The 16380-nt window shown below is 45.5% G+C and overlaps 1 protein-coding gene across 1 annotated transcript in view; it reads left to right on the top strand.

Annotated features, from left to right (window-relative positions):
• LOC138638882 (antileukoproteinase-like) overlaps positions 1 to 8213 on the top strand; it is a 35476-nt gene extending 27263 nt beyond the window's left edge. The window contains exon 3 of the mRNA XM_069728588.1: positions 7941 to 8213. Coding sequence (XP_069584689.1) covers positions 7941 to 7952 — 12 coding nt within the window. The 3' untranslated portion in view covers positions 7953 to 8213. The remainder of the gene's footprint in view (positions 1 to 7940) is intronic.
• The last annotated feature ends 8167 nt before the right edge of the window (positions 8214 to 16380 follow it).

The raw sequence follows: 16380 nt of genomic DNA, 5'->3' as shown, positions 1-16380 counted from the left end.
AAACAATAGACAGATGTGTGGGTGGTTGGTACCACTAAACTTCAAACCCGGCCTGGTGTGCGATAATGGGTGAAATCTCATAACAGCTCCTAGTTTTGCTGGTTTCACGCACATCCCTTGCCTGGCACATGTGCTGAATTTGGCAGTGCAGAGGTACTGTATGTTGAAAATTACACACATATGTCAGATTTGTTGCTGAAAGTGCAGGCAGTGTGTGTGTGCGCTTTTGGCATTCTCGCCCTCCACCTGCTCCTCGACCGTCTGCACTGCAGCTTCACTTCTGCCTTTCCGCTCACTGCTTCATATGTGATGTACCCACAAAGAACTCCACTTTGCACATAGTGGAGAGACTGTTCTAGCAGCACTTTACCAACAACGAGTGCACCTCTATGCAGGATGTGTGTGCCATGTTGAGGTGCTTCACGTACGCCACGAACATGTTCAGTGCTGATGACGCCATCATCATCATTCCTATCCCACTTCTGTGCTTCCAAGAAAAACAAACCTTCAGGCGATGATGGATGAGGTGGTGGCACCAGGGAAACAGAGACCATTGACACCATTACCAGGCCAGAAGTCCATACATGTCTTGGAGAATTGTTATGATTAGGTAATTCAGTACCACAATGGACATAGAAGTCAGAGCACATACAGTGACCTGACAATAACCCAAAAACATAGAACGAGCTCTGAGACCTGGGAACTCTGCTGACCGCAATCCCTAATCCTCTCCAACCACACTAGAGGCAGCCGTGGATTGCTCCTAACGCTCCCTATGCAACTCGGCACAGCCTGAGAAACTAGCTAGCCTGAAGATAGAAAACAAGCCTACCTTGCCTCAGAGAAATACCCCAGAGGAAAAGGCAGCCCCCCACATATAATGACTGTGAGTTAAGATGAAAAGACAAACGTAGAAATGAAATAGATTTAGCAAAGTGAGGCCCGACTTTCTGAACAGAGCGAGGATAGGAAAGGTAACTTTGCGGTCAACACAAAACCCTACAAACAACCACGCAAAGGGGGCAAAAAGACCCTCCGTACCGACTAACGGCACGGAGGTACACCCTCTGCGTCCCAGAGCTTCCAGCAAGCAAGAAAAACCAAATAAGCAAGCTGGACAGAAAAAACAGCAAACAAAAATAACACAAGCGAAACTTAGCTATGCAGAGCAGCAGGCCACAGGAACGATCCAGGAGGAAGCAAGTCCAATACTAGAACATTGACTGGAGGCCAGGATCAAAGCACTAGGTGGAGTTAAATAGAGAAGCACCTAACGACTTCACCACATCACCTGAGGAAGGAAACTCAGAAGCCGCAGTACCACTCTCCTCCACCAACGGAAGCTCATAGAGAGAATCAGCCGAAGTACCACTTGTGACCACAGGAGGGAGCTCTGCCACAGAATTCACAACAGTATCCCCCCCTTGAGGAGGGGTCACTGAACCCTCACCGGAGCCCCCAGGACGACCAGGATGAGCCATATGAAAGGCACGAACAAGATCGGGAGCATGGACATCAGAGGCAAAGACCCAGGAATTATCTTCCTGAGCATAACCCTTCCACTTAACCAGATACTGGAGTTTCCGTCTTGAAACACGAGAATCCAAAATCTTCTCCACAATATACTCCAACTCCCCCTCCACCAAAACCGGGGCAGGAGGATCAACAGATGGAACCATAGGTGCCACGTATCTCCGCAACAATGACCTATGGAATACGTTATGGATGGAAAAAGAATCAGGAAGGGTCAAACGAAAAGACACAGGATTAAGAACCTCAGAAATCCTATACGGACCAATGAAACGAGGTTTAAACTTAGGAGAGGAAACCTTCATAGGAATATGACGAGAAGACAACCAAACCAAATCCCCAACACGAAGACGGGGACCCACACAGCATCTGCGATTAGCAAAACGTTGAGCCTTCTCCTGGGACAAGGTCAAATTGTCCACTACATGAGTCCAAATCTGCTGCAACCTGTCCACCACAGTATCCACACCAGGACAGTCCGAAGACTCAACCTGCCCTGAAGAGAAACGAGGATGGAACCCAGAGTTGCAGAAAAACGGCGAAACCAAGGTAGCGGAGCTGGCTCGATTATTAAGGGCGAACTCAGCCAAAGGCAAAAAGGACACCCAGTCATCCTGATCAGCAGAAACAAAGCATCTCAGATATGTTTCCAAGGTCTGATTGGTTCATTCGGTCTGGCCATTAGTCTGAGGATGGAAAGCCGAGGAAAAAGACAAGTCAATGCCCATCTTAGCACAAAAAGCTTGCCAAAACCTCGAAACAAACTGGGAACCTCTGTCAGAAACGATATTCTCTGGAATGCCATGTAAACGAACCACATGCTGGAAGAACAATGGCACCAAATCAGAGGAGGAAGGTAATTTAGACAAGGGTACCAAATGGACCATCTTAGAGAAGCGATCACAAACCACCCAAATGACTGACATTTTTTGAGAGACGGGAAGATCTGAAATAAAATCCATAGACATATATGTCCAAGGCCTCTTCGGGTCCGGCAAGGGCAAAAGCAACCCACTGGCACGAGAACAGCAGGGCTTAGCCCGAGCACAAATCCCACAGGACTGCACAAAAGAACGCACATCCCGCGACAGAGATGGCCACCAAAAGGATCTAGCCACTAACTCTCTGGTACCAAAGATTCCAGGATGACCAGCCAACACCGAACAATGAACCTCAGAGATAACTTTATTAGTCCACCTATCAGGGACGAACAGTTTCTCCGCTGGGCAACGATCAGGTTTATTCGCCTGAAATTTTTGCAGCACCCGCCGCAAATCAGGGGAGATGGCAGACACAATGACTCCTTCCTTGAGGATACCCGCTGGCTCAGATAAACCCGGAGAGTCGGGCACAAAACTCCTAGACAGAGCATCCGCCTTCACATTTTTAGAGCCCGGAAGGTACGAAATCACAAAGTCGAAGCGGGCAAAAAATAACGACCAACGGGCCTGTCTAGGATTCAAGCGCTTGGCAGACTCGAGATAAGTCAAGTTCTTATGATCAGTCAATACCACCACGCGATGCTTAGCTCCTTCAAGCCAATGACGCCACTCCTCGAATGCCCACTTCATGGCCAGCAACTCTCGGTTGCCCACATCATAATTACACTCAGCGGGCGAAAACTTCCTGGAAAAGAAAGCACATGGTTTCATCACTGAGCAATCAGAACCTCTCTGTGACAAAACCGCCCCTGCTCCAATCTCAGAAGCATCAACCTCGACCTGGAACGGAAGAGAAACATCTGGCTGACACAACACAGGGGCAGAACAAAAACGACGCTTCAACTCCTGAAAAGCTTCCACAGCAGCAGAAGACCAATTAACCAAATCAGCACCCTTCTTGGTCAAATCGGTCAATGGTTTGGCAATGCTAGAAAAATTACAGATGAAGCGACGATAAAAATTAGCAAAGCCCAGGAACTTTTGCAGACTTTTCAGAGATGTCGGCTGAATCCAATCCTGGATGGCTTGGACCTTAACTGGATCCATCTCGATAGTAGAAGGGGAAAAGATGAACCCCAAAAATGAAACTTTCTGCACACCGAAGAGACACTTTGATCCCTTCACAAACAAAGAGTTAGCACGCAGGACCCGAAAAACCATTCTGACCTGCTTCACATGAGACTCCCAATCATCTGAGAAGACCAAAATGTCATCCAAGTAAACAATCAGGAATTTATCCAGATACTCACGGAAGATGTCATGCATAAAAGACTGAAACACAGATGGAGCATTGGCAAGTCCGAACGGCATCACTAGATACTCAAAATGACCCTCGGGCGTATTGAATGCAGTTTTCCATTCATCTCCTTGCCTGATTCTCACCAGATTATACGCACCACGAAGATCTATCTTAGTGAACCAACTAGCCCCCTTAATCCGAGCAAACAAGTCAGATAACAATGGCAAGGGATACTGAAATTTAACAGTGATCTTATTAAGAAGGCGGTAATCAATACACGGTCTCAGCGAACCATCCTTCTTGGCTACAAAGAAGAACCCTGCTCCCAGTGGTGATGACGATGGGCGAATATGTCCCTTCTCCAGGGATTCCTTCACATAACTGCGCACAGCGGCGTGTTCGGGCACGGATAAATTAAATAATCGACCTTTAGGGAATTTACTACCAGGAATCAAATCGATAGCACAATCACAATCCCTATGCGGAGGTAGGGCATCGGACTTGGGCTCTTCAAATACATCCTGATAATCAGACAAGAACTCTGGGACCTCAGACGGGGTAGATGACGAAATCGACAAAAATGGAACATCACCATGTACCCCCTGACAACCCCAGCTGGATACCGACATGGAATTCCAATCCAATACTGGATTATGGGTTTGCAGCCATGGCAACCCCAACACGACCACATCATGCAGATTATGCAACACCAGAAAGCGAATAACTTCCTGATGTGCAGGAGCCATGCACATGGTCAGCTGGGCCCAGTACTGAGGTTTATTCTTGGCCAAAGGTGTGGCATCAATTCCTTTCAATGGAATAGGACACCGCAAAGGCTCCAAGAAAAACCCACAACGTTTAGCATAATCCAAATCCATCAGATTCAGGGCAGCGCCTGAATCCACAAACGCCATGACAGAAAACGACGACAAAGAGCATATCAAGGTAATGGACAGAAGGAATTTGGACTGTACAGTACCAATGACGGCAGACCTAGCGGACCGCTTAGTGCGCTTAGGACAATCAGAAATAGCATGAGTGGAATCACCACAGTAGAAACACAGCCCATTCAGACGTCTGTATTCCTGCCGTTCAACTCTGGTCATAGTCCTATCGCACTGCATAGGCTCAGGTTTAACCTCAGGCAATACCGCCAAATGGTGCACAGATTTACGCTCGCGCAAGCGTCGACCGATCTGAATGGCCAAAGACAAAGACTCATTCAAACCAGCAGGCATAGGAAATCCCACCATGACATCCTTAAGAGCCTCAGAGAGACCCTTTCTGAACAAAGCTGCCAGCGCAGATTCATTCCACTGAGTGAGTACTGACCATTTCCTAAATTTCTGACAATATACTTCTATATCATCCTGACCCTGGCACAAAGCCAGCAAATTTTTCTCAGCCTGATCCACTGAATTAGGCTCATCGTACAGTAATCCGAGCGCCAGGAAAAACGCATCGACACTACTCAATGCAGGGTCTCCTGGCGCAAGAGAAAATGCCCAGTCTTGAGGGTCGCCGCGCAAAAAAGAAATAATAATCAAAACCTGTTGAATAGGATTACCAGAAGAATGAGGTTTCAAGGCCAGAAATAGCTTACAATTATTTTTGAAACTTAGAAACTTAGTTCTATCTCCAAAAAACAAATCAGGAATAGGAATTCTTGGTTCTAACATAGATTTCTGATCAATAGTATCTTGAATCTTTTGTACATTTATAACGAGATTATCCATTGAAGAGCACAGACCCTGAATATCCATGGCCACACCTGTGTCCAGAATCACCCAAATGTCTAGGGGAAAAAAAAAAGTGAACACAGAGCAGAAAAAAAAAAAATGATGTCAGAACTTTTTCTTTCCCTCTATTGAGAATCATTAGTTTGGCTCCTTGTACTGTTATGTCTGCTAATGAAAGGTGTTATGAAGGCAATCCAGAGACACAGTGTGCCTAGCGATCAGAGCACACACAGTGATCTGACAAATACCCAAAAACAAAAGAACGAGCTCTGAGACGTGGAAACACCTGATCCTATCCTAAACACAACTAAAAGCAGCTGTGGATTGCGCCTAACAACTACCTATGCAACTCGGCACAGCCTAAGAAACTAGCTAGCCTGAAGATAGAAAAATAGGCCTGACTTGACCCCAGAGAAATACCCCAAAGGAAAAGGCAGCCCCCCACATATAATGACTGTGAGTAAGATGAAAAGACAAAACGTAGGGATGAAATAGATTCAGCAAAGTGGGGCCCGATAATCTTAGACAGAGCGAGGATAGTAAAGCGAACTTTGCAGTCTACAAAAAACCCTAAAGCAAAAACCACGCAAAGGGGGCAAAAAAGACCCACCGTGCCGAACTAACGGCACGGCGGTACACCCTTTGCGTCTCAGATCTTCCAGCAAAACAAAAGACAAGCTGGACAGAAAAAAAGCAACAAAATAGCAAAAAAGCACTTAGCTATACAGAGCAGCAGGTCACAGGAACAATCAGGAGAAGCTCAGATCCAACACTGGAACATTGACAAGGAGCAAGGATAGCAGCATCAGGTGGAGTTAAGTAACGAAGCAGCTAACGAGCTCACCAGAACACCTGAGGGAGGAAGCTCAGAAGCTGCAGTACCACTTGTGACCACAGGAGTGAATTCAGCCACAGAATTCACAACAGGCCAGGTACACAAGACATCCAGCTAGGTTACAATTTTGCAAGATGAGCAGGCGTATGAGGAGCAGGATGAAGAGCAACAAGTGTTGATAGCACGGTGGCTGCCAAAGCATCTCACAGGCATCATTGGAAGTATACAGAGGATGCAGACGATAATGAGGACCCACATGATATACTTCCCACCGAGGACAGCTTGTGGTTGTCTCTGGGCAGCCTGGCACACATGAGGCAATACATGATGCGGTGCCTTGTTACAAGAGCTGATTATTGGGTGGTTATCCCTCTGGATCCCGGCTGCCAGCACAATGTGCCATTCTTACTTCTCTCACTAGAGTGTAATTGAAAAATGCAGGAATACAAGAGTTTGCTGATAGATGCACTACTGATGGCATCCTCAACTGACAGTGGGGGCTCAGTGGAAGCACAACGCTGAGAAGGAAGAAGTCACCCAATGCAGCTGGGAAAATGGCACCACCTCGGAAGTGTTAGCATGGCAGAAATGTGAAAAACCTCAGTACATCGCAACATCCAGCACAACCATCTGATATGGTCCATATTAGCAAGAGGCAACGTTTAGGTTATGCCAACCTTTTTGGGATTAATAGGATAGACACTAAAAAAATCCAACTGAGCCTGTCGGTTCCTGTACAGATTAGTAATCCTGACACCACAGTCCCTAGCGGTGCCTGTGGGTGCAGAGATAGCCCTAACCATAGAACTATTAGATGGCAACTTGGACCAAAACTCCCTAAACGCTCTTCGAGTTGCTTCACATTCCTCCTAAAGAACCGAAGGGCAGAGCAGAGTGTGAATTACCTACAAGAGGAGAAGTGTGCTAGACAAAGGAAAGACGTTATAGTGAGTAAAGTAACTAACAAAATACCAAACAAAGAATAAAGCAATTAATGTTAAAAAATATACAGCCTACTTACTAAAGTGAAACAGAAGAGAGGTGGAAAGTACAGCAAAAAGTACAGCAAAGAAGCAGCAAAGTGAAAACCCTAAGCTTAAAGCTCACAGACTGGCTCCAAACATCAATACAATGTTAGAACATCTAAATAAATCTATCACCAGCAGGAAACGCCCGCTGGGGGGCAGAGTATACAATGATGAGCAGAAGGGAAATAATGGTTTGAACTTTTGACTTTCAAGCTCCATATCTCACCATCCATTTTGCTTTGAACATGAGACCGCCATCATTTTTTAGACAATCATCTCAGCTATTTCATACATAAATGTGACTTGCAGCTCATTAGCATATGATTAGTTATGCAGATTCTTGTCATCTCACTGCATTGTTACTGTTTTGCTCCTAAAAATAAGAAAAAAAATTTTAGTTTGTTATTTTAATTTTTTTCAGAGTCTTAAGAGAAAAACTAAACTAAAACTAAACATATAGACCTGTATCCTCAGCACTACTTCACTTCAAATTGTAAATTACATTGAAGTCAAAGAATTGGCACTTGTCACATCCAAAAACTAGATGAAAAATTAATAAAAGATAGTAAATATAATGGTACTTTGCAGAACTGAATCCTCATCATTCATTGTGTTGTCTTCCATCAGATCTTCTACTAGAGATGAGGTGAAGATGGCGGGAGACTCCGGGCAGATAGCGAATGAAGAGACCAATGGACGTAGACCACATCTGTATATCCTACGACGTCTGGTGGATCGTCCTCTGTAGACCCGTCTTTTCCACTTATCTGTAACTGTAGTTTCCTTGTCCATGACCACAGTCTGTAGTAGATCTTCTGCAATATTCAGATCCTCATAATGTTCTTTCTCCTCGATTCTAGTTTGGATCTGTAAGAGTGAATAAACTTGAGGAGACCCAGAGTTTTGTGTGTTCTATGGTCGCAGTGCATTTGGGATGTTCGTGGCGTCTGGTGCAGGATTTCAAAACGTGACAAAAAATCATGAGTCTAAATCACCAACCAGTCCCATCATATGATGCCGGCCATGACCATCTGTTCTGCTATTTCCTCAATGCAAAGACTCTACATGATGGCTGGTCAGTGATACCCACAGAGAGAGGTGGATATTAGTAGCCAGATAACTTCAGCAGCCGACTCTCCAGAGACAACCCTAGGGGTCATATTTCTATAGCTGAGTAATTCACGAGTCATGAGCGCTGATCGCATTTACCTTATCTAAATATGTTACACATTCTTAGTCTGTGATCATTCCCACCAGAGCCCTGCCCAATCCCCTGCAGAGAAGTAGAGCTACATCTCTGTGCTTACACTAAGGGGCGCTCAGGAGCCCGCTGGATACAGGTTCATTATTGAGGTCCTTTTATAGGTCGTATGCAGCCAGCTCCTCGGCTCCCCCTAGTGGTGGTCACACACAGCAGATATTCATCATGCAATGGTTCATCTATGCTTCATCTATGCAGGTTTTTCTGTGCTCGACCACGATTTACATCTAATAAAACATGTGTTCTGTCTCCGCCATCTAATATTGTTACCCTGATTATTTGCTTGCATAATTGCAGTTTCCTCAGTATACAGTATTGATATATTCATGCCTTTATTCATCTGTGATGCTTTGGCTCCCTCTAGCGGTCAGAGTTATGTTGGCAGTTCAATCTTGTTTTTGTATTATCCATGTCTGATTCTCCTCCTCCTTTGCAATGCATTATGGTAGCTCAGCCTCCATTTCCCTCCATTTTTCCTTTCACTTTCTTCAGTTTGCCTTCAAGGAAAGACGCTTCACTTCATCCCCCTTGTGATTGCATTGCCGGTATGTCTTTATGTTTCATATAGATATTCCTGCTCTATATTAGCTTAGTTTAACCAGTTGTACTCCTAGTTTAGTCACTAGCTTCCTAAATGTTATGCATAATGTACCTCATGTGTAGTATGTATCTGTTCTATACCATGCACTGATTCTATGTATATCATTGTTCACAGTTTCACCGCATCAATATACCACTACTTTTAATAAAGCACAGACTCAACCACAGTCTCCTTATTGGACCCCGGTATAGCGGTTTAGCTGACTGTATAGCTACGTATGAGCCTGCCTCAGCTAGTGAGGACAGAACAGTGAAACGGCAATCATCCAACTAGTGGGATTCATCAGTGAAACGGCAGCCATCCAACTAGTGGGATTCAAGTCACCGGCTACTCAGAGACTAAATACAGCTACAGCAATCTCTGCACAGCCAAGCACTTTCCCAAGACACCATGTCTCACAAATCACATAGGACAAGATCTGTTACTTCCGTCTCCTCAAAGACAACATCCATCAGCAGCGCAGTCGCCATTGCCCGCGCAAATGCTGAAGCCGCCAAAATACGAGAGAGCTTTGCTGACCAAGAGATGCAACTTAAATTAGAAAAAGCACGCCTAGATGACGAAGAGAGAAGGTCACTCTTAGAGAGAGCCGACCAAGAGAGAAGGACGCAGTTAGAGAAGGCACGTGTGGATGCCGCCTTAGAAAGCCTAGCAGCAAAAAGGGAAGCTGCCGCAGCCCTCGCCGAAGCAGAATCGCTAGAAGCCGCACAAAATCCCAAGCTGCATAGCCAAAGCAGTACGTCGAGTCTGGAGTTCCCACTGCAAGACTCACCACAACGCACATCTCAGTATGTTAATGAACTTCCTGATCCAAACTACAACCCTGAACCAGTACCAAAACCAGAATACGACACCTCCAGCGAAGTGAGCGAGAGTCGTCACGAGGCTCAGCTCCAGGACAGAAACAGTGATATAGAAGATGCTAAGCACAGCCTAAATAGGGGAGGTGCACAGTCATAGGTGCCCAAACCTGAACGTATACAATATAAAGTGACTAGCACACTCCAGGGTGTTGTGATGCAAAAAAGTGGGGATTTATTACATACAGTAAATCACAAACGTTTCGGTCGATACTGGACCTTCATCAGTGTGCTAGGTATAATTGTATACTTGTATGGCCCCAAAAACAATAGACTACTCGGATTTGCATCAATCAGACATGCTGGAAAAAAAGCAACAAGCCGGGAAGAAACAGAACCAGGCTGGTCAACTGACGGTGAGTCAGAATAATGGGTGGCGCTGAGGCTCAAAAGAGCTGTCAGTACGCCAGGACACTAGGGATAAATGCGGTATCCACCGCTAATAGAGTGTGTCTCTTTCGGATGACATCTTGGATGGTTTGAGTGGGATTATAGGAAAGTTTTTTGTATGTGGTAGTGTCGCTGAGTTGGCGGTACACTTCATTCTTATAAAGGGTTTTGTCCATTACCACTATGGCCCCACCCTTATCTGCTGGCTTGATAATGATGTCCTTCTCTTGTTTTAAGGATGTTAAGGCCTGTCTCTCGGTAACGGAAAGATTTGAAGGGTAGTGGATCCTACCTCTATCCGTGTCGTTCCTCAGTTTTTGAAAAGATTTGTCTACAAATTGGATGAAGGTCTCAAGGGGATGTGACCCTTTTGGTGGCTGATATGTGCTCTTATCACGTAGCCCAAGGCTAGCTGCAGTAATCCCTATAGGTGCCATGGCTTGTAGGTTAGGGGGTGTTGCATGGTCTGTATCAGCAAAGTGTAACTTGAGTCTTAAGGATCTGTAGAACTTCTGCAGATCCATATCCATTTGGAACGTGTTGTGTTTGTAACTCGGACAAAATGAGAGCCCTTTCTGTAAGGCGCTGTGTTCAGCTACCCCTAGAGTTTTGGAGGAAATATTTACGACTAACGGTTGTGTACCTGAGATCGTGTCACTCTCGCAAAGTCCATGTTTCTGGGTCCTGTGAAGCCCCCGTCTGGCCCTCTTCTTTTGCCTTGTCGTTTCTGTCGGCCTAAAAAACGACCCGGATACGGGTATCTGCCAGGTCGCTCTGGATCCGAATCTGACGTAGTGTAGTCTACTGATGAATGGTAGCCTTCCTGCCTGGAAGGTTTTCTGGAGGTAGACTTGTCCTGCCATTGGTACACTCTATTTAGTTCATAGTCCTCAAGGTCCCTTTGGAACTTGGTCCTTTTTTTCAGCTCGATGTCGCGGCGATGTAGACTGATGTTAGAATCGATTTTCTTCTTAAGGGAATTAAATTCGTCAACCGATATGGTGGAAGAGAGTTGACTCTCGAGATTCTTGATCTGTTCCTGGGTGGTAGAGATCTCCTTGTGAAGGTGTTCTAATGTTAGGACCATAAGATCAAAGGAGCATTTGTTTAAAATCAATTCAAACTTAGTACAGAATTCAGTGGAATTGCTAAATAGGGTGGGACGGAGTGAAACCCTTAGGCCCCGGGGAATCCTCTGAGCTTTGAGATACTCAGTTAGAGTGGCCCCATGCAGTTCGAGATTGGTGCAGCGTCGGAGTTCGCGCTCCCAATCCCTACCCCGTATTTCACAGGGGGGGATCTTAAGGAAGTCGCTAGGAACTTTGGACAACGCGATAATGTTGGATGTCTCCTCTGGGTTATATGAAAAGGTTAAAGCTGACATGACAATGTCGGCGTGCTGAGCATATGGGAAGATACTGTGATATAGAAGATGCTAAGCACAGCCTAAATAGGGGAGGTGCACAGTCATAGGTGCCCAAACCTGAACGTATACAATATAAAGTGACTAGCACACTCCAGGGTGTTGTGATGCAAAAAAGTGGGGATTTATTACATACAGTAAATCACAAACGTTTCGGTCGATACTGGACCTTCATCAGTGTGCTAGGTATAATTGTATACTTGTATGGCCCCAAAAACAATAGACTACTCGGATTTGCATCAATCAGACATGCTGGAAAAAAAGCAACAAGCCAGGAAGAAACAGAACCAGGCTGGTCAACTGACGGTGAGTCAGAATAATGGGTGGCGCTGAGGCTCAAAAGAGCTGTCAGTACGCCAGGACACTAGGGATAAATGCGGTATCCACCGCTAATAGAGTGTGTCTTTTCGGATGACATCTTGGATGGTTTGAGTGGGATTATAGGAAAGTTTTTTGTATGTGGTAGTGTCGCTGAGTTGGCGGTACACTTCATTCTTATAAAGGGTTTTGTCCATTACCACTATGGCCCCACCCTTATCTGCTGGCTTGATAATGATGTCCTTCTCTTGTTTTAAGGATGTTAAGGCCTGTCTCTCGGTAACGGAAAGATTTGAAGGGTAGTGGATCCTACCTCTATCCGTGTCGTTCCTCAGTTTTTGAAAAGATTTGTCTACAAATTGGATGAAGGTCTCAAGGGGATGTGACCCTTTTGGTGGCTGATATGTGCTCTTATCACGTAGCCCAAGGCTAGCTGCAGTAACCCCTATAGGTGCCATGGCTTGTAGGTTAGGGGGTGTTGCATGGTCTGTATCAGCAAAGTGTAACTTGAGTCTTAAGGATCTGTAGAACTTCTGCAGATCCATATCCATTTGGAACGTGTTGTGTTTGTAACTCGGACAAAATGAGAGCCCTTTCTGTAAGGCGCTGTGTTCAGCTACCCCTAGAGTTTTGGAGGAAATATTTACGACTAACGGTTGTGTACCTGAGATCGTGTCACTCTCGCAAAGTCCATGTTTCTGGGTCCTGTGAAGCCCCCGTCTGGCCCTCTTCTTTTGCCTTGTCGTTTCTGTCGGCCTAAAAAACGACCCGGATACGGGTATCTGCCAGGTCGCTCTGGATCCGAATCTGACGTAGTGTAGTCTACTGATGAATGGTAGCCTTCCTGCCTGGAAGGTTTTCTGGAGGTAGACTTGTCCTGCCATTGGTACACTCTATTTAGTTCATAGTCCTCAAGGTCCCTTTGGAACTTGGTTCTTTTTTTATAGCTCGATGTCGCGGCGATGTAGACTGATGTTAGAATCGATTTTCTTCTTAAGGGAATTAAATTCGTCAACCGATATGGTGGAAGAGAGTTGACTCTCGAGATTCTTGATCTGTTCCTGGGTGGTAGAGATCTCCTTGTGAAGGTGTTCTAATGTTAGGACCATAAGATCAAAGGAGCATTTGTTTAAAATCAATTCAAACTTAGTACAGAATTCAGTGGAATTGCTAAATAGGGTGGGACGGAGTGAAACCCTTAGGCCCCGGGGAATCCTCTGAGCTTTGAGATACTCAGTTAGAGTGGCCCCATGCAGTTCGAGATTGGTGCAGCGTCGGAGTTCGCGCTCCCAATCCCTACCCCGTATTTCACAGGGGGGGATCTTAAGGAAGTCGCTAGGAACTTTGGACAACGCGATAATGTTGGATGTCTCCTCTGGGTTATATGAAAAGGTTAAAGCTGACATGACAATGTCGGCGTGCTGAGCATATGGGAAGATACTGTGATATAGAAGATGCTAAGCACAGCCTAAATAGGGGAGGTGCACAGTCATAGGTGCCCAAACCTGAACGTATACAATATAAAGTGACTAGCACACTCCAGGGTGTTGTGATGCAAAAAAGTGGGGATTTATTACATACAGTAAATCACAAACGTTTCGGTCGATACTGGACCTTCATCAGTGTGCTAGGTATAATTGTATACTTGTATGGCCCCAAAAACAATAGACTACTCGGATTTGCATCAATCAGACATGCTGGAAAAAAAGCAACAAGCCAGGAAGAAACAGAACCAGGCTGGTCAACTGACGGTGAGTCAGAATAATGGGTGGCGCTGAGGCTCAAAAGAGCTGTCAGTACGCCAGGACACTAGGGATAAATGCGGTATCCACCGCTAATAGAGTGTGTCTTTTCGGATGACATCTTGGATGGTTTGAGTGGGATTATAGGAAAGTTTTTTGTATGTGGTAGTGTCGCTGAGTTGGCGGTACACTTCATTCTTATAAAGGGTTTTGTCCATTACCACTATGGCCCCACCCTTATCTGCTGGCTTGATAATGATGTCCTTCTCTTGTTTTAAGGATGTTAAGGCCTGTCTCTCGGTAACGGAAAGATTTGAAGGGTAGTGGATCCTACCTCTATCCGTGTCGTTCCTCAGTTTTTGAAAAGATTTGTCTACAAATTGGATGAAGGTCTCAAGGGGATGTGACCCTTTTGGTGGCTGATATGTGCTCTTATCACGTAGCCCAAGGCTAGCTGCAGTAACCCCTATAGGTGCCATGGCTTGTAGGTTAGGGGGTGTTGCATGGTCTGTATCAGCAAAGTGTAACTTGAGTCTTAAGGATCTGTAGAACTTCTGCAGATCCATATCCATTTGGAACGTGTTGTGTTTGTAACTCGGACAAAATGAGAGCCCTTTCTGTAAGGCGCTGTGTTCAGCTACCCCTAGAGTTTTGGAGGAAATATTTACGACTAACGGTTGTGTACCTGAGATCGTGTCACTCTCGCAAAGTCCATGTTTCTGGGTCCTGTGAAGCCCCCGTCTGGCCCTCTTCTTTTGCCTTGTCGTTTCTGTCGGCCTAAAAAACGACCCGGATACGGGTATCTGCCAGGTCGCTCTGGATCCGAATCTGACGTAGTGTAGTCTACTGATGAATGGTAGCCTTCCTGCCTGGAAGGTTTTCTGGAGGTAGACTTGTCCTGCCATTGGTACACTCTATTTAGTTCATAGTCCTCAAGGTCCCTTTGGAACTTGGTTCTTTTTTTATAGCTCGATGTCGCGGCGATGTAGACTGATGTTAGAATCGATTTTCTTCTTAAGGGAATTAAATTCGTCAACCGATATGGTGGAAGAGAGTTGACTCTCGAGATTCTTGATCTGTTCCTGGGTGGTAGAGATCTCCTTGTGAAGGTGTTCTAATGTTAGGACCATAAGATCAAAGGAGCATTTGTTTAAAATCAATTCAAACTTAGTACAGAATTCAGTGGAATTGCTAAATAGGGTGGGACGGAGTGAAACCCTTAGGCCCCGGGGAATCCTCTGAGCTTTGAGATACTCAGTTAGAGTGGCCCCATGCAGTTCGAGATTGGTGCAGCGTCGGAGTTCGCGCTCCCAATCCCTACCCCGTATTTCACAGGGGGGGATCTTAAGGAAGTCGCTAGGAACTTTGGACAACGCGATAATGTTGGATGTCTCCTCTGGGTTATATGAAAAGGTTAAAGCTGACATGACAATGTCGGCGTGCTGAGCATATGGGAAGATACTGTGATATAGAAGATGCTAAGCACAGCCTAAATAGGGGAGGTGCACAGTCATAGGTGCCCAAACCTGAACGTATACAATATAAAGTGACTAGCACACTCCAGGGTGTTGTGATGCAAAAAAGTGGGGATTTATTACATACAGTAAATCACAAACGTTTCGGTCGATACTGGACCTTCATCAGTGTGCTAGGTATAATTGTATACTTGTATGGCCCTAAAAACAATAGACTACTCGGATTTGCATCAATCAGACATGCTGGAAAAAAAGCAACAAGCCGGGAAGAAACAGAACCAGGCTGGTCAACTGACGGTGAGTCAGAATAATGGGTGGCGCTGAGGCTCAAAAGAGTGGACACACTCTATTAGCGGTGGATACCGCATTTATCCCTAGTGTCCTGGCGTACTGACAGCTCTTTTGAGCCTCAGCGCCACCCATTATTCTGACTCACCGTCAGTTGACCAGCCTGGTTCTGTTTCTTCCCGGCTTGTTGCTTTTTTTCCAGCATGTCTGATTGATGCAAATCCGAGTAGTCTATTGTTTTTGGGGCCATACAAGTATACAATTATACCTAGCACACTGATGAAGGTCCAGTATCGACCGAAACGTTTGTGATTTACTGTATGTAATAAATCCCCACTTTTTTGCATCACAACACCCTGGAGTGTGCTAGTCACTTTATATTGTACCAGGACAGAAACAAACTCGAAAATGTGGGGCAAAACAACTCTGCTAATGACTACCTTACCCCTCATCAGGTAACCAACGTGGATCACCCTGCTGACGCACCGTTCATCAGGCCGAAGCAATACGACACCGGCTGGCGCCACCATGAGGACACTAACAGGTACGAACGCACCTCACATCACTATCAGGGCGACCCATCACCAGTATACTCTGCTGACAACCGGTTCACGACAGAATTTGCCAAGTTCTTCACACGACGTGAACTGGTTGCCAAGGGACTCATGAAATTCACTGACCGAGCTGAAGGTTACAGAGCTTGGAAAGC

The sequence above is a fragment of the Ranitomeya imitator genome, chromosome 5, assembly GCF_032444005.1.
Source record: "Ranitomeya imitator isolate aRanImi1 chromosome 5, aRanImi1.pri, whole genome shotgun sequence".
Taxonomy (NCBI): Eukaryota; Metazoa; Chordata; class Amphibia; order Anura; family Dendrobatidae; genus Ranitomeya; species Ranitomeya imitator.
Note: the sequence above shows the minus strand (reverse complement) of the source record. Positions and strands in the feature narration are given on the sequence as shown.